The sequence below is a fragment of the Diceros bicornis genome, chromosome 20 (genome assembly GCF_020826845.1).
Source record: "Diceros bicornis minor isolate mBicDic1 chromosome 20, mDicBic1.mat.cur, whole genome shotgun sequence".
Taxonomy (NCBI): domain Eukaryota; kingdom Metazoa; phylum Chordata; class Mammalia; order Perissodactyla; family Rhinocerotidae; genus Diceros; species Diceros bicornis.
Window position 1 is genome coordinate 10,002,221 of NC_080759.1, and position 19,127 is coordinate 10,021,347.

Sequence of the window (19,127 nt, forward strand, 5' to 3'; positions counted from 1 at the left end):
AATTTAAGCTTCTTCCTACCTTAAGGATTTAAGCTGCAGAGGGAAAATACTAATTGCTGACCCACCACTCCATAGCCACATTGTCCTCCGTAACATTTAATGTGTAACTTGGAAAACCAAAAGCATTCTGTAGAACCTCTCTGATGTGGATTGCATCACACTAAATACTATAGGGTCCTGAGCCCTAGCACAATGTAATCGCCCATCTTGCTTTCATTTCTAGGGCATGAGACCCTTCCACACAATGCAACTTGCTACGCCATAACTGCACACTGATCTAGGGCTTTGTGACAGCTCCTCTGTTTTAAGCAACGGTAAATTCATCCGACAAAGTCAGAAAGGGAGCTTTTTGATGGCTGCTGTCAATTTTATTGCTTTATCCTGGTTACTAGGATAGAATCTGTAGACATGGTGTGTTTATTAGTTTTATGTATGGCATGTTGTTGTTGCTCTGACAAGCTACTCCTATAAAAATGGGTTATTATTGCATGTTGTAGCTCAGTGAGCTGACCCTGCATTTCAAAGTGTACTGAGGCAAATGGCATTGAAGTCCATAAAGGCTGACTGGCCTTCCTCACAGAGGACTCCCTGCGTGAGCTGCAACTCTCACAATCTGGGAGCAAATTATACCTTTCCCCTGTGCCAGCGGCCATTGCTGCTAACTGAACCCAGCACAGACCCAAACACAGGCATTACCTGTAAAGTTCCAAGACAGCACACCATCTTATTATTTCTGCTAGTCCAATTCCCCAATAAGTGTTTGTTTGCAATTTTGAAGTTTACAAAGGTATTAAATAAATGGCTTTTTAATGTTTTTGTATATTAGTATAGGATGCAAGACAGGTAGCTGACATTGTTTTCTATCTGTCCTGAATGCTGAAGAAAAAATTAACTTGAATTACAGCAAGAGAGGATGCGGTTAGATTTAAGCAAGTCACGACTGTGGGTCCCGAGTGTTGAGCTGGAATCAATTGCCTGATACGTTAAGAGTTAGAATGTGTAATCTGGGGGGAGTTAGCCTGAAGGTTGCAGAGGAATGGGCCGGCCCAGTGTAGCTCCCAGAGCTCCCAGATACTGGTTTATCAGCAGAATCATCTGGAGGATTCTTTATAAAACAGATTCCTGTGCCCCACCCACCCTTAGATATTGGGATTCTGCTGGACTGAGGTTGCCCCTGGACTTGCAGCTAAATGATTTCATGTGAAATTATTCTCTAATCTTAACTTTATCCACCAATAGCAGAAGCATGTGTTAGGCTCCGTGAGTCAAATGAGCTGAAGAACTGCTCCATATCCTGGCAGAGGAAGTTTTCTTAAAAAATTGGGAAAAAAGGGCTAAGGAGCCTTCAAATCCGAGGGTGAGACATCCTAGGCAGGCAGCTTGTTAGTCTCTTCTGTGGTCACTGCCAGGCCACAAGAGTCTGCTCCTAAACTACCCTGCTCTCCCTCCTACCCCCACCCACTCCCACTCCAGCCGAGCTATTTACAACCAGAAAGCATTTATTAAATATTGTGGGTCTTGAAAAAGGAAAGGGCTCATTGACAGATTATTTTTAGAAGCTGTTATTGCTTATGAAAGATTAAGCAGTGAACTTCATGGAACATCCTCCTCTCATCCTCTCCATCTTTAGATAATATTCTCTAAGCATTTGACTATTCAAGACATGGTACTAGATCCTGCAAAGGCAAGCAGAGGACTGTGGCCACCAGAGATCCATCTCCTTCTCCCTTCATGTTGTTTCACGGGGTCTCTAAACAGCTTGTGTCTCCCTTTTCCTCTTTCTCCGGTCCTTGGAAACAACCTAAATATCCAACAACAGATAAATGATTAAATAAATTAGGGGATGCTCTGAATAAATGGGAGACAATCCATGTTTTTGGGTGGGATAACAACATTATAAACATGTTGATTCTACTAGGAATTGGGGAAATACAAGTTAAAATGAGATAAAGTTTTATGTCTATTAGCCTGGCAAAAAGAGAAAGCTGGATAATGGCATAGGTGGGGTGAGGAGTTATAGGAACTGCAAGCACTGCTTATGGGTGTGTATACTGGTGTAGCCATTCTAGGACCATGAGGCAATAATTAGTCGAATTAAATATGTGATGACCCACAAATTCTGCACTAGGTATGTATCCCAAGAAAATTTCACATTTCCACAACAATATTCATTGCAGCATTATTTATGGAGGGGGAAATTCAAAGCAATTTGAGTGTTCATCACTAGGAAAATGGTTAGGTAAAATGCAGAAGACTCTCATCATGGGGTACTATACAGCATTAGAAGCAAGGCACTAGATACAGCTACAGCAATGTAGTTGAATGTTAAGCATATAGTGGTGGAGGAAGTTGACAGATGTGACTGCTGGTTGACTCCTGAGCTGGACACAGGCAATCAAAGGCTCCTCACCCCCTCCCATTCTTGGAATGTACACTCTGCCCACCGTTCCCACAGTGGGAGCCATTTTCAAGGATGCAGCCTTGAGAGAGCAATGTGTTGTTGAGACCATCTGGATGGTATATGTGACTGAACCCAGTTAAGGTTCTATATACACCTTTAGGATTTTGTGGGGGGGAGGGGGTGTGGAGATCTACTCATCTTGTGGCTGTCCAAGAGAAGCCTTGTATGTAAGATCTCTTGCTTATTGAACCTGCCACCTACCTATCTGGAGCGGTCTGCCTCTTTCTTTGGTCTCTTCTTGACCTCCATGTACAGGGGCCAGTTTGCAAATCAACATATAGGGCTTGATGGAAAAAGCAAACAAACCCAAAATGACATATTAACATGATCATTTTTATAAATTAAAAATACATGCCTACAAAACAATGACGCCTATATTTTGTAAGAACACAAAAAGATAAACAATTAACATAGTGGTCTGTGGGGTGGGAGAGGGGATGAAAGGGCATGTAGGGATAAAGTAAACGACCCTTGGCCTAAGCCAAGGTTGATATGCCAAGAACTGAAGAGGAGGATGACTGCAATCATCTGCACCTGAGCTTCTCTGCTGTGGCGTCCACATCATGAACTGCCCTGCGGCTGTTACAGCAGAAGCATACTTAGAGACATTGAAATCGATTCATGATTTAATAGTAAGCAAAAGAGCAGGTCACCAAACTTCATGCCCACTATTATTTCACTTTTTTTGAAAAACAAAAAAATCTACATAAATTGAAGAATGAGAGCAGCTGGTGGAATTGCAGTGATTCAAACATTTTTCTTCATGCTTTTTTCTATTTCTAATTTGTCCTCAGTTACGGTGTATTGTGCAATAAAGGGAAAGTGAGGGTTTTTTTTTTTTTTAAAGATTTTACTTATTTATTTTTTCCCCCCAAAGCCCCAGTAGATAGTTGTATGTCATAGCTGCACATCCTTCTAGTTGCTGTATGTGGGACGCGGCCTCAGCATGGCCAGAGAAGTGGTGCCCGCCCGGGATCCGAACCCGGGCCGCCAGCAGCAGAGTGCTCGCACCTAACCGCTAAGCCACGGGGCCGGCCCAGGGGTTTTGTTTTTTGTTTTTTTTTTTTTTAAAGACGGCTTTTTGTTTTTACAAATAAAGAAGTCATTGGTTGTGAGAACTTACAGGTACTGAAAAAGGAGGCAGTCTTTTTCTAAGGCTTTGAGTTTTCAAATGCAAATAGTCATGCTCAAGCTTCATGGCTTGCTCTTTCCTTTTCCTTGGGGACAGAAGGAGCTACAGCTGTGCTAAGGATCCCCACCTGAATGGGGCAGTAGGTTGGGGAGCTGGGACTCACGCTACACGGTGGCCCGCGCTGATGGGCGTGGCGTGGGCGTCCACAGGAATTGCCCTCAGTCCCGACAAGAGTAAATCTGTCGCCAGCCTGGGCAAGCCACTTCAGCACAGTACTGTGTAACACAGCGTATGTATTCCAAAGTGACAGAACTTTCAGGCAAAGGATTTTTATTTAGACAGGTTAGGGCTGGAGGATGTGGTGATGCCAGCCTGACATGCGGGGACTTGGTAGCTGCAACATGCTTGCTTCAGGCCTTGCAAACATCTTCATTCTTCACCTCCTGGCTGCTGACAGCCATCTCTGGGCAATCCTTAAGCAAACAGATGAATATTTGCTAGAGCTTTTCAGCTTGACAATATTAACAGACTTTTTGGAAAGCCGTGTGGGGCAATGACTAGTAACCATACGCGGCAGATCTTTCTTTTCCCCACATCTGAACAGGCTTGACTGGCATGTGAGAGTGTACAGGGAACTTCAGTCTCGGGAGCAGATTCCCCTTTTGAAGGGCTTGCATGCATCAAGTACTGGGAGTGACCGCCATCCGCTGGTGACATACAAGATGGCGAGCTTGGCGTTTGGACTGCGCGGTCCCAGAAATCAGATGCTGCTGCATGTTTTCCTATGAGGACTGGTGCCAATGACTCCAGTCCGGGGTCTGAGGTGTCTGAACTGCCAGAGAACTTGAACGTGGGCGAGACTGACTAACTTGCAACATGCAAAAAGCGATGAAACTGAGGTTCAACAAAGCTGTGGTCATTTCTAGCTTTCCTAGATATATGAGACGTGGACATTAACTGGGGTAGGAGGTAGAGAAGGAGAGGTATAACACAAATGATTGTCTTGAAGAATGAGTTAAAAACATACTGGTAGGAGGAAAATTAAATTTAGAGAACTACCCTACCATTGAGTTCCTTAAGGCCTGGCCTAGATTGAAGGAAGCAAAGTTCTGTAGTTAAAATAGCTACACTTTTTCATGTTACATTTGTGTTGTGAACCAAAAAAGCTAGATGGGAAATGGCTTACTGATTAATTGGAACTAATAAAGAAGCCCTATTACAGAGAATGATTAGCTTCCTTGGCTCACGGTTTCCCACCAATAACCAAACCTGTAATTTTGTACCATATGATTTTTCTGCATGTAAAGAAAGAAAAAATGAGATGGCTTAGATCATTTGCCAAGGGGCCTGGATCTGAATTCAAGTACATGACACCTGGTAATGATTAGAAAGGTCAAGAGCTTTAGACAGAAATCTAAACTTTTTAGAAAAGTCTGGATTCTAACCCAAGCTCTCCTTACAGGGTGTGCATCAAGCAAATTACATAGCCTGTCCGTGCCTGTTTCCTCCTCTGTAAAATGGGGACGCCAACACCATCTGGTTTGAGGATTGTGTTAGGGCTCAAATGAGATGGAAGATGAAAAGCATCTTGCCCACTACTAAGCTGATGTATAGAAAGTGGACAACAAAGGTCAGGCTGTTTCCTTCCTTCCTGATGGTTTCAATGATTTTTAATTAGGAGGAAGAAGACAGGAAGGAGGAGAGGAAAAGAAAGATGAAACGGTAACTGATGGAGCAAGGTTTGGGGAGAACTGAAGGAAATGGCGTCACTGAGAAAGGACGGACACCTTTCCCCAGACTGTAGGGAAGGTGGTGAGTGTGGCGTGGAAGTTGGTAAGTTCTGCAGGCACGAAAGAAGGCTGGTAGGAAACACAGGAAGGAGTTAAAGGAAGACTTGATCGTGAAGGATGGAACACGTTTGTGTAAATTTAAAAAAATTAACAAACCATTCCACTCAACAAAAAGCAATCTGTAACAACTCATGCTTTCCATAATATAGAGTTATAGTCAGTAACATTTTGGAGATGGTATGGATGTGTGTATATGGGACAAAACTTTTTAGTCATTATCTTTTCATGCTAAATTTTTATTTCAATGTTATGCAACTGCATAAGTATAAATATTTGTTCAATATACAACAATTATGACATCCATAGGGAATTTCTTAGAGAAAATAAGACCACAAACACTTTATTGCACAGATCCTAACAAACTTTTAAGCTGGTAAATCTACAGCTGGGAGTTCTACCGAGGAGCACATCTTACAATCACAGGAGACGGACCAAATAGAACACAGGAGAATTTCTACCAGCTGATTGGAGAGGTTTACAACAACAAACAGGTATTACATGAATGCAACCTTAGGTACTCTTTACTCATCCAAAATGCAAAAACATATTTGGCAAAAATGATAACACACTATACAAAATATACATAAAAAATATCATTTGTAAACAAGCAGCTAGTTGTGCTTTAAAGGAAACTGGACAGTTAAAAAGCAAAGGCTGTAAACCATGAACTCCCGCCCCAATAGATCTGTCTCGATGTCTGAGTGCAGAAGGACTGCGTTACGACAACCGCCAGACACAGATATGAATTATAAACGTTGAGACTGCTTTTGAAACTCATTTAAGTTCTTGTAAAATATTTGTTTCTTCTACAACTTCACAACATAGTGATGGGAAAAGGCTAAAACTACATGGGGAAAAAGATTAGGGGTAAGGAGACTTTTTTCTTTTTTTGCCATTGCCAACCTATTTTCCAATGAAGGACAACCAGGCAGTAGGTTAAGTTATGCCTTTGTTTTTGGAGTGGAGTTTACAGCCTTGGTAAATGATCTACAATACACAGGGCTGTAGGATGATGCTGCGCTTAGATGAACAATTTTATAGCCTGAAGATACTAAGACATCCCTCGGGGGAGGGCGGGGTGCGGGGGTTGGGTGCTGGATTAGCATTTATTGGTAATTTTTTTCTCTTACAAAATAAAACAAAAAATCCTGCTCTGGATCCCAAGCAGCTTATAAATACTTATCTGTGTGTATTTCTCTTAGTGCCTTAGTACGTATGTCAGCAAGTGCTGTCTTACAATACAAAAGAAGCCACCAGGAAAACTGCAACAGAAAACAAACAAAAAACCCCATCAGCACTAAAATGATTTGACAAATTCTACATATTCCATGGTATAGAAAATTTAAATAAGGCTTAGCAAAAGTAAAAAGGACAGTCACATTCAAGCACCAAATAGCTCCAACAAGTCTTTTTGTTACAAAAATGCTGCTCTTTATTAATACAGTATTTTTTTGCATACAAATAAAGAGACCATGTTATGAAATGTATGGAGCTACTCGATGCATCCGGAAAGAATGTGAAACCCAGGAACTTGCTAAAAACAGCAAGCTTCATCTACAACATAAGGCCCCAGCTATGTATTAAAAGGTATCTGATGTCCTGATTATTCCTTAATATATATGCTATGATGCCAAAATCCACCCCCCTTTTCCTCAAAAAAGCAAATTTAAATCCTCTTCCAATGCCTGATGCTTATTACTCAATCTAAGTACTAGCAGATTTGTGTGCAGCCAGTAATTTTCCTTTTTATTCAAAAGCAGGGCTGGTGCAGGACTCCTACAAACTGTGTGCTTTTTGGACTAGTGACTCATAGCATAAAGGCCTGAGTTTAAGAGCATGAGAAGGAGGGAAAGCAAGGGAACAGAAATGAAGTCACGTGTGTTCATAGCCCCCGTTCTACCTAGGATGAAGACCGGACAAACACACCACAGACAAGGAAAACTGGCCTTTCAGACAGTTGGACCCAGGATCAAAATGTCCATTACCATGACCGTGAAATGAAAACGGCTAGCTCCATTCTTCCAGCCATTCCTAATGGAGGAGGATTCCAAATGCAGCCATTAGAGTAATTCTTGCTTTAGATCTGGAAACACAGGTAGCCAGATACAGCACTACCAAAATCTCTGGTTAAAAAGACACATGAAAACTCACAATCTACTGTATTTAGGGCTTTCTTTCATCTTTAACTCTACTCAGAACGTTTTAACCTAGAAAGATGTAGCCTTGAAATATTCTTTTAAACCACAAAACACGTGGGTGGATGTGTACACACACGCACATGGGTGCAGCTGTTCTTTTACACACACCCCGCTGTAACCATTTTGCTTCCTTACTACATCATGATAGGTGGTAAAGCAAAACTCTTATTTAAAAAAAAGCTGGAGTAAACGACGCAATCAGCAGCAAGGTATTAACTCTACATCCCAAACCAAACACATTGCTAGATATTTACAGAGAAAATCTTTTTCCTCAACAACCCTCAACTGCAAAGGTTTTTTTTTTTTCTTTTGTACAAACACTATCTGGTAACAGTTTTACCGGTTACAATTGGGAAGGCATTTGGAAGTCCCCTCTTTCTTTCCATCGCTCTTTCTCTCCCCTTCTCAGTGAGGCTCCAGGCTCCGCCTGGCAGACGCGCCCACACAGTGCTGGTTTCACACGGTAGCCAAGACTCGGTGACACATTCAGGTGGGGTCTCCCCTGTCCCGTACGGTCCCTGCCTCATCACGAGGCCTTTTTGTGAGGGCTGCTCCGCAAGCTCTCCTTCCCCCGCCTCTGCCGTACCACAGAGTCCTTCTCGGAGGAAAAGGCGACGGGGCGGTCAGGGTTTGGAGCTGGGGACAGCTTGGTTACCTCCCTGCACACATTCTGTTTCCTAGTCTGGGGAGGCTGGGCCGGGGCAGGCTCTTTCCCTTTGGTTTCTCCTACGGTGGCAGTTACCAAGAGGGCCCTGTCCTGGGGGCCGGCTCCCCCCGCCACATTTGTGTTGGGGTGGTGCGACTCCAGACTGATGGTGGCGCTCCGAAAGGATGGCAAAGAGTCGCTCTTGGTCATGTGGGTTCTGCCATCGCCCCCAGGCAGGGACTTCCTATGGTCCCTGGTGCTGGAGGCTGCGGGCTCAGCCGTGGCCCCGTTGGCCCCGGCAGACGAGGTGTCGCCGCTGGCTGCAGAGGCCTCTCGAACTCCGGGTCTGGCTTCAGGAAAGCTGGAGGAGGAGCTCAGCGACTTCTCCGGGAGGCCGGCAGATCGGAAAGAACTCTGCCCGGTGGCTGAGGGCGACCGTTTCATGCCGCTGGGCTTGCCTGCTTCAGTCGGTGGCTTCTGGGGACCGAGCCCCTTCCCCTTGGCCTCCGGCAGGCCCTTGCCCGCCGCGGCCGGCCTCTCGGCGCCTTTCAGCCTGGCCTCGCCGGGTGCCAGGGGAAGGCTGGCCTCCAGCTTCCCGCCGTCCGCTGGAACATAAAGTGCTTCTGTGCATCGCTTCCCCTCGGCCTTCCTGTCTGTGGGCGTGGCCTGCGGACTTGGGCTCTTGTCTGTCTGTTTGCACAAAGGGGGGCAGTCTTTCACAGTGGATGGTTTGGGGTGCTTTGGAGACAGGTTTTGCTTTTCACTGACAGTGGGAAGTTTCTGGTCTACCGACTCACTAACGGCTGGGTGTCCTTGCCGTGGCAGATGCACGGGCTTCTCCAGCGTCTCCGGGGGACGCCCACCACTGGCAGGTTTCAGCTTAGTGTCTAGAGGACCCCCTTCGGTGTGCAGCGGGACTGAGGGCCCACCTCCTCCCTGGCCAATCGCATCACTGGCTGTGCTCCGGGAGCCTGGGAGGGCGGGTAACGCATCCAACATACCCTTACTGCTGCCCTTCCCCTCTCGGCTGGGGCCACAGGGGGGCTGAGTGCCAGGCTCTTTGCCCACCACAGCCCCCGTGCTTGGCTTCTGAGAGGAGAGGGGCCTGTCTGGGGGCTTAGACTTTGGAGGGCCCAGGTCAGGGCCAGGCCTGGGCTTGTGGCTGCTGCTTTCACTGTGCACAGCAGCAGGCTTGGGAGGCTCCTGGAGGCCCAGGCTGGGTTCTGCAGCACCAGGCTTGCTCCCCGGCTCTCTGCCTGAAGGGGGGCTTGGGGCACTGCAGTGCGGCCGAGCGGCCAGGCTAGGCAGTTCTTTGGTAATCGGTGGGGGCTGAGAGCTACTGCTAAGATGCTTTTGTAGAGGCTGTTCTTTCCTATCTGGTTCCTTGGGACCATCTTTCTGCAAAGAAGGGAAACCGGAGAGCTTTCCGCTCTTCCCACTCCCAGTCCCGGGAGGCTGCAGAGACTGCCTGGCAGGAGAGGCTTCAGGCTTGGGTTCCACACCACTTCTTCCCTTGCCCAGCTCCCTCTCCCAAAGAGGCCCCACTGAGTACAAAGAGGAGTCCTCCCTGGCCAGGAACCTCCCCTCATCTCGGCCATCTTTGTGGATCGTTTTCCCACAAGGCTCCCATGCTTTCTCCACGGCCTGGGTCTGTGTGTAGAAATCTGGGCAGGCCCTTCCTGCAGAGTGGAGATTTTTGGACTTGTCACTGGTCTTAGCTTCCGGAGGACGCAGCTCCACAGAGGGGTCTCTGCAGACGTCAGCCCTTGCAGCAGCCCCCTCGCTTCTGGCTGTGGAAGGGCCCCTCTCAGATGACTCCCTCAGGCCCAGCTTCTCCCTCGAGGGGGCACCTTCAGGTGGGAGGGGGCTGTGCAGCCTGGGTGGGTCGGCGACATGGAGGTTCTGCCCCAGGAAGGGAAGGCGCATAGTGTCGGGGCTGTGGTCTTGGTGCTTGCTGGGGCCGCCCTCTCTCCGCTGCGGATCATTTTCCGGGATCGTCACGGGGCCCCTGGCAGCATGAGAGACTCTCCTGTCCCGCTTCAGCTCTGGGTCGGGCAGGGAAGCTGCTGGTGCATTCTGGAGGCCCCGACTGGGTGGTGGGAACCGAGGCTCAAGTAGGTAGGATTTATTCATCTTAAAGCTGGCAGGGGAAGGCTCCCTCTGACCCGAAATTTCACCTTTCTTGCCCCCGCTGCTGGGGAGAGCAGGTGGCACAGAGGGCCCTATGTCACTGCCCGGGCTGGGGCTCTGCGCAGGCTCTGGGGAAAGCAGCTCTGTCTTGGAGGCCTGAGGTCCAGAGAGGAGAGCAATGTCCAAAGTGCCCTCAATTGGCTTCAGGCATGACACAGACCTACCTTCCAACTTGTACTCCGAGGGGCTTTTCCGGACAGGCGACTCAGGAGCAGCCAGTCCTGGCTTCTCTGCTCCGCTGTCCACCCGGCCAGCTAAGGCCTTGAGAGGGACAAAAGAGACAGCACTAATCTGAGTTGCGTGGGCGCCACTGATGAATGCCCGGCTCTCGGAGGCTGGCGGGGCCTCCTGCTGCATGGGCCGGACAGTGTTCCCAGGCAGGCATTCATGGCCACTAGATGTCATCTTGGGCTTGAGCACAGTGCAGAGGCTGTCATCTTTGTCTTCAAGTGACATCTTCTTTCGGAGGTAATCAATATTGGCCAGCTTGCTGTCTAACTTCTCACATCGGAGACACTCCTTGGCCTGGGGGGCCTTCTCCATGTTTTCCCCCTTCCCAGAGGTGGACCTATCAGTGGAGTGACAGAGACCGTCTTGGAGGGTGCCAGGAGCGGAGGCTCGCTTGAAGTCACAGGTGCCCTGGCCGTGGTCGCCGGGTGCTAGGCTGTAGCTAGCTGCTGCCCCGTCTGAGGTGACGCCCTCACTGGCACGCACGCTGGCCTGCTTGTGAAGAGCATCTTTCAGCAGACTGCCCAGGGACTGGGCCTCCGGCATGGCTGCTTTGTTTTCAAAATGATTTGCCCTTTCTAAAGCCTTTGGATGTATTTTCTTCTCTCTCTCTTCTAGCCTAAAAGTAGAGAGGTTTTCCAAATCACTACCAAGTCCGTGGGATTTCTGGTGGGATTCTTGCTTCTCTGGGAAGCCGCCTGGTTTCTTCACCACCACCTTGGCCTTCAGCTTCTCTCGGTCCAGGTCTTCCATGGACTCCTGCCTTCCCAGCTTCCGCGAGACGGGGCGTTTCAGGCAGCCTTGTTCCACAGGCCGGGCCCGGCTGAGCGAGGGCGCGTCACACACGTTCTCCTCCAGGCTCTGCAAGGTCACTTCCCGCTGGGATGGCTCCCGCTGCACCTCCTCCTGGGTCACCTCCAGGCTGTGCTTGCGGGAACACAGGTGCTTCTTGTCGCCGCCATAGGCGGGAGAGAGCTTCTCCTCCGACTGCACACGCTTGAGCAGCGGGGACCGTGGGGGCTCTGCGCTCTTGGGCCTCACGATATGTCTGACGATGGTGGGAGGGGAGTGCATCTTGCTAGGGAAGGCTTGAGCGATCTTGGAATTGCCCAGTGAGTGTCCCAGCAGAGGTGACGGTGACCGCTGCGGGGAGGTGGGCTGTGGAGTTGGAGAGGGTGTCCGGGCCAGGGGGGAGAGCGGGATGTTGCCAGCTGACTTACGCCTTCCGGACCGGTATCGCTGCCCACTGAGCTTGGGGGCCAGACCATGGAGAGTGCTGGGCCGGATGTGTCCTGACCCTGCTGGGGAATTGGGGGCACTGGAACTTGGGGAGCTGCTCTGGGAGGAGTTAGTACCTGTGGGTGGAAAACAGAATGCTGTGAGCATCGGCCACCTTCCTTTTTCTTTCCATGCTTCCAGCCAAACTGTTTTAGGTGAGGTCAGGTAAAGGTCAGCAAATTGCCTGGGCATCTAATTCTAATGAATAAACACTTTTCAGATAAACCGCCCCCACTCCACGGTTGAACCCAATACTTCCTGTCTTATTTTAATGGTCCAAAGAGCCATATCTTATGACCTCCCTGTAAATCCTGTTCTCTGTCATTTCTGTCCTCAGCCTTCTTCCTTAAGTTGGAATAAGCCCCATGTCTTTCAGGATCTCAGGGGGTGACTCTGACCTCCTCTCAGCTCTCCCTGCTGTCTAGGCCAGGACCCTCACTCACCAGATGGGAAGTCGGGGGTGGAGCGATAGCTGGGCGTAGGGGATCGGGGAGACAAGCTGTGAGTGGGGGACCCCGGGAGGCTCTCCCCCGATGACAGGGATCGATTCAGACAGGAGAAACTTCGGCTGGTGTGGAGTAAAGGAGAAGGCTGCTTGGCTAGTTTTTTGAAAAGGGATCTCCTCCTAGAGCGAAAACAGGAGACAACTGATCAGACTCTGCACTCAGAAGCACCCCTGCCTCCTGACAATATCAGTGTTTTCAGTTCACACCTCTGTCAGTCATATGATGAAACAGTGAAACAGTGATACGATGGTAGATCCTACTAAAGAGTAGGATCCCACTTTTAATATAAAAACATTTTTATGACTTAGAAAGGAAGAGTCTTTGATGTATACAATGGAAGCTCTCTTAATTCCAAACACCTTAAAAAGAGCTGGGAAATTAGGAAAAATATGAAATATATTAAACATATATTCATTTATTTACTTGTCGGTTTATGAGGAGAGTGTTCTCCTAAAAGCTTCTTAGTAGGTAGCCCTAGACACACTGACACAATTTAATTAAAAGATAACACAAAGTAAATCTCTGGAAGAAAAACCCTCATCTTGGATATACAATTTTTTTTTTTTTTGTGAGGAAGATCAGCCTTGAGCTAACATCCATGCCAATCCTCCTCTTTTTGCTGAGGAAGACTGGCCCTGGGTTAACATCTGTGCCATCTTCCTCCACTTTATATGGGAGGCCGCCACAGCATGGCTTGACAAGTGGTGTGTCGGTGCGCGTCTGGGATCCGAACCCGGGCCACCAGCAGCGGAGCGCGCACACTTAACCACTACGCCATAGAGCCAGTCCCTAGAATTCTTTTAATTGTGATACATGGGCAGAAGCTTTCTCTATGAGGGGCTGTTTGCTGTGCTTATTCCACGGTGGGCTCGTGAATATTCCTAGCGACATTGTAAGCTGTGCATTTACATGGAAAAAATGAGAACGGTGAACTGAAGCTTATCACAGTAGCAGGGCAAAGACACCACGCTGCAGCAGATGCAAATGTGATCTAGCGCTCAACAAGCACATCTTAAAGCCCAAAGCGCAGCTTCAGGCGGCTTAGAAGTGCAGGTGGCTGCAGAGTTCCTTCACATCACGTGAGCCTGACTCACCCCCGGGGAGCTTAAGCAGAAAGTCTAAACACTGCCACCCCTCCAAACCTATATGACTTAAGGCACAGTAAAAACACAAAGCATGCGTGCACGCACACACACACACACGAGGGATCTCAGAATTCATGTGCGTGCATCATTTTAATCAAAGTAATAAATGTACTTGGGTTAAAAAGTCAAATAGTTTTATAAACGTACAATGAAAAATAGCAACTCCCTACTCTGCCATTTGCCCAGTGCCCCGAGAAACCACGTTCTACTCGTTTAGTTGTTCTCTCCCATTGTCTGCATATTCCTAAGTAACAAGCTTACAGTATTTTGTAGTTTTCCAGTTTTAGAGATTATCTGTTGACTTTGTACTACAGAAGATGAGAATTAAGCTCTTACACTATCCCTTCCACCTCCTGACCACATGCACTTCCCCTTTTCTATTCCTCCCAATACAGTTAAACGCAAATTTTTGGTTAGAAACTGATGTTTTTTTATTTCACATTATAAATATTGCTCACAGCTGGGCCATGTAAAGCATAGCTCTATTTCCTTTCTTGTATAAATTTGTCTTTCCTGGAGTTAATAAGCATTCCTTTTGCATTTGCTTATTTTTCTACATTTCTGTCATCAAAAATCCTCTTAATATGATCAGGCACACCAGATCCAAATGGGTAAAGGCGGGATGCCGCGGCATCATGCCGGGAGCACGTCCAGACAGTTGCCCGGCAAGAAATGTCCCCAGCAGAAGCACATACCACATCTTGCCAGCGTCTGCAAAGAGCACAAAAAGATACTCACGGTGCCTCCCAGAGCAAACATGGAACCGGGTCAGATTTTCAGTCAGTAAAACAAAGCCCTTTTATTTCTAGGTTTATTTGGTTTAAAGATATAGTTATTTTGGAATATCTGGCATTTAAAAAATAGCAACTGTTTGTTTTTAGATAATGTAAAGGACATTATTAAATGTAGATTTAATGCTAAAAACTGCCTGAAGGTCCAGTTCCTCAGGTCTAACTCAACTGAAATGAAGTCTAGAGGATTAAGAAGCAGCAAAGGGCTTTTCCTGGTACACACACACACACACACACACACACACACACACACGAAAAAGCAATCTGAATCCCTCTACAATGTAACTTTGTGAATTTTTTCACTATGAAAAATAATGCTATTGTGAACATGAACTTTAACGTATAAATATAAGTGAAGCACAGCCTAAAACTTCTCACAGAGAAGTGGATCTTTCTCATATGTAATTAAGTCAGAAGTAACTTTCCTCCAACTGGGTATATACCACATTCACAAAGCATACTGCTTGAACCAACCTTTCTAGGCTCTCTTTCTTCTTAGACTTCTTGCTCCGCCTCACCATCCGGCTCTTATAGCTGTTTCTCCTGGCTGGTCCCGTTTTGATTGACGTGTTTTCAAATGGGGTAGTAGTGATTGACACCTTATTTCCGCTCTGTAAACCAAATGGGGTGGTATTAAAGGAGAGGCTAGGATGAAACAAGATGAGAACAGAGATGGGAGATTCAAAGACGATCAAGATCCACAGGGACATACATGCAGAAGGCCTTCCAGTTCTGAACACCCCTCGGGCAGTGAAGTCCTGATGGAATACAACTGGGGGAAGGCAAACCGTGAGGTTTCTCTAAGACGGTGGGCTCTGGGCTCCAGCGGCCTGAGCTCCAGTCCGAGCTCAGTGACCTGAGCAGGTTGCCTCTCCTCCCTCTGCCTCCACTGCCTGTACTCTCTAACAGTGGAATCGCACCTCTCTCAGAGGGCTGCATGGGACAGGGCTGGTAAAGCCTTTGACACCGGGTATGACACACGGAAAGGGCTCTATAAATACAGTTCTCTTCATCCGTATGTATTAAGGATAAATGTGCCCAGGGGCTGTCTGCTCTTGGTTGATTTATTTTTCTTTTTCCTCCTTTTTGTGTTTTCCCTTTGACCTAGAAATCATAGAGTAGCAAAATTGAAGGCGACTTTTATTTTTAATTATTTTAAAAGGTTCCTTTTCTATCGCCATAAAGCCTGTCAGCTTGCAGAGCCGGAAAGTTTATGCCAGCGACCACGGAATAACCTCTCTTCAACCAGGTCACAGATGGTGAGGTGATTCCTGGTGGCCTTTTGTGCCCTTTCACTCGGTCCTGGGACAGGGGCTTGCTGGGCAGGCCCTGGGGACGGATTTGAGAGTGGAGTCAGAAGCCAGGCTGAGGGGGTTCTGGGGGTGCCCAGGGCGGGTGGGCAGGACTGATCCCTTTCACTCTGGCATCAATGACGTCTTCTTGAATTTTTTAATAACCAGGGGAGAAACATGTCGTTTCAAAGTCACAGATGGCCCTGATTACCTTCAAAAGACAAGAAGTCTAAGGAGTAGGGCCTTTTAAAAGGTCTATGCCTGGAAGACATCTAGCAACTCAGCTCTAAGTGGTCTTAAGTGATGGCGAGTTAAGTACAGAGGGGGCAGGGGACTGGAAAAACAGGCAGTGACTGTTTTAATACTAATACCTACTCCCCCCCAATTTGAGAAGTAACACGTGCCATTACAAGAAGAAAACAGTAAAGCATAAATAAAAAAATAAAAATCATTGAGAAGCCTACCACTCAGCTGACACTGGTAATATTTCAGTATATTTCCTGCTGGTCTCTCTTCAGGCATGTATAAATTATGCACATATATAGCCATAATTTATAAATAATTTTAATCTTAATTAATTTACTATTTAGTTTTATGTTGTTTTTTCATTTTACATTACATAACTTTGAAAAATTTTCTCCTCATCATTGAGTATTCTCTAAGAACATAATTTTTATTGTCTGTATAATAATATGCCATGAGATGAGTGAGTCAAAACTTAACTATTTCCCTACTGCTACTGTTTTCTACTTTTTAATTCTTATAAGAGTTGAAATAAATATCCCTATCTACAAATCATTGTCCTAACCTTTGACAGTCTCCTTAGATTATGTAATCAGACAATACACTGAATCTAAAGGTCTATCTGAACTCTTTAAAGACTCTTGGTACCTACTGATATGCTATTTTCCAGAAAGTTTATGTCAATATATACTCATGCCAGCAGCACATCAGTACCTATCTTCACACAGGCTTGTCAGAACTGAATATTAACATTAAAAAAATTATCAGTTTCATAGAAAAAAGTTATATCGAGTTTCAATCTTCATTCTTGGACAATTAACAGGCTGAATGTTGTTTCATTTATTTTGGTCATTTGTATTTCTTCAAGGAATGATTTGTTCATGTCCTATATCCAATTTAGTATCCGAAAGTCTTTGTATTTTATTATTGATTTTAGAGTTCTTTATATATTTAAGAACATATAATCCCATACCTAAGGTCATAATTGTAAAAGAAATATTTGGGGGAAATTGGATTTGAATGTGAACAAGAAAAAAATATATTATTTTCATTCTGAAATAAATTATATGTTCTATATGCAAATGCCAAAACTTAAAAAAAAAACAAAAACCTTTATCTGATAGAAGAGACTGACATTCCATTTATTCTTTAAATGGAAAATTCAGCTTATGAAAGGCCTACTGATGAAAGTTGTTTGAAATGGTGTCTCCTCTTTACAAATTGAACGAGGGAAGCCATGCTAAAATTCTAGTTTTTCCTATATGCCTTGGGTGAAAGAAAAGGGCAACAAATGTGGGTGGAGTTCATCTTCACTGAAGTTCTTTCAATGCTTTTCCACATTCCTGCACAGAGTGGACACAGAGCGGACACAGAGCCGTAGTGATCACGGGGGCGGCTCTTGTTCATGCGCCCCGAGCCTGAATCCAGTCCTACCCTTTCCTAACACAACTCAGCTTTGACATTCACATCTTTATCTATAAGAGGCTAACAATGCCACCTGGCACTTTAAAAGCACATTTTGAATATTATTTTTCACATATATTCTTTTACTTCATTTTCACAAGTCATGAGGGTTGTATTTTTCACAACCTTATGAAGTGGGAAGGGATTGTTATCCTTGCATTATAGATAAGGAAGAAAGATTCAGAAACAATGAGATTCTTCTTTCCTAAGGTCACAGAGCCCAGTAGAAGAGCCCAAACGTGCCTCTCCGCCCCTCCCCCAGTTCTCACTCCTGTGGGCAGGGCAGGCCCTGATCCTCCCCTCTCTTGTCCCAGCAGAGTACAGGCTTGTATTTAATGAGCGGTGGTGAGGGGACCAGGCACTGGATTGACAGGAGGAACAATCATAACATCAGGTAGTAAAGAAGAAATTTAGGAGATGTAATAGCATCATAAACATTATATAAAATGAATATCGTATAAATGCTGAACATTTCTTACCAGAAAACAGTTACGCCCAGGGCGTGCTAAATCAGAGCACATTACTAGGCTCTGTACAAATGTCCCCTTCCCCTCTGAAAACCAAACCCAGTTTTCTCGTTTCTACACATGGCTGTTCCAGAGGACAGTTCACCTGACTTATGGAAATACACCAAGAGATAATTTCCCTAAGGGAAATACAGACACGAAAGATGCTGAGCGCAAATATTTGGTTAGAAACGTCAATAAATATGAAAATGGTAAATGACTGGACAAATAACTTGAGAGAGAATAGGTGAGCAATCTCAAGCCTGCCACCTGGTGGATCCATCGGCTATAGCAAGTGTTGCCTGACCTTGGTGCCATGTGGCTCCCTGGGCAGCTTTATCCTCAATCAATTCTTTTGGAGAATGAGCAACCTCTCATCAGAGAAATTCTGCGGCACTTGTTTAAAAAATAACAAAAAATGGGGCCAGCAGTCTGCTAAACGTTCAATTAGTTCACTTTTACTTTAACGTCTCTGTGTGATTAGTGCATGGTGGGACTGGCCGCACTGAACACAGTAGCAGAAGTCAGGCTACCCAATCCCTTCTCTCAGTCTGGGTCCACATTAGCTTATCAGTTGGCCTCGAGTAACTCATTGAACTGGACTATTTTTACATTTCTTTCTCTGCAAAACGCACAGGGGGAACGGTGCTCTTCCTTCATAGCCGTGTCCTTGCCCTGATTCACACCCTCCACAATCCAGGCTCAGCCTCCTGCATGCTCCATCCCATATAGGAACCTAGGCTCTAGCCACACTGGTTCACTTACGCACCTCAAGTACTTTGAACTCTGCTGCCCTTGCATTTTTACGTACCCTCTTTGATCTGCTGAGAGCACCCTGCACTCCCTTCCCATATACTAAATCTCCACCCACCCTTCACATCCCTGCACAGACAACCCCCAACTCTTCATCCTTGGCCACCCAGGTGGAAAGCCACCTCTCTTTCAGAACTTTGGCCATATTTACAGTCTGTTCCTTATGTTTAACACTGTGATTGTAGCCTGGTATTGCCACTGTTTTCTCCTGTGAACACGGGACTGTCAGTTACCGGCAATAAGAGAACTTCCCGTCTGGAGCACTATGGGGTAGCAGTGGAAAGCGTGGGCTCCAGAGCCACGCTGCAAACCTCTTCTGCTCCTTCCTAGCAGATACGCTGGGGCTGCTTTGCTAACTTCCCTCTACTTTAACTTCTTCACCTA

The 19,127-nt window shown here is 46.2% G+C and overlaps 1 protein-coding gene across 7 annotated transcripts in view; it reads right to left on the reverse strand.

The window, feature by feature from the left end:
* Positions 1-6,520: 6,520 nt before the first annotated feature.
* Positions 6,521-19,127, reverse strand: part of MAST4 (microtubule associated serine/threonine kinase family member 4) — a 545,073-nt gene continuing 532,466 nt past the window's right edge. For all 7 annotated transcript variants that reach the window (XM_058563945.1, XM_058563939.1, XM_058563942.1 and 4 more), the window contains 3 exons: positions 14,900-15,036; positions 12,427-12,608; positions 6,521-12,060 (listed from right to left, as the gene is read on the reverse strand). In XM_058563945.1, the coding sequence (XP_058419928.1) occupies positions 8,168-12,060; positions 12,427-12,608; positions 14,900-15,036 (4,212 nt within the window). In that variant the 3' untranslated portion in view covers positions 6,521-8,167. The remainder of the gene's footprint in view (positions 12,061-12,426; positions 12,609-14,899; positions 15,037-19,127) is intronic.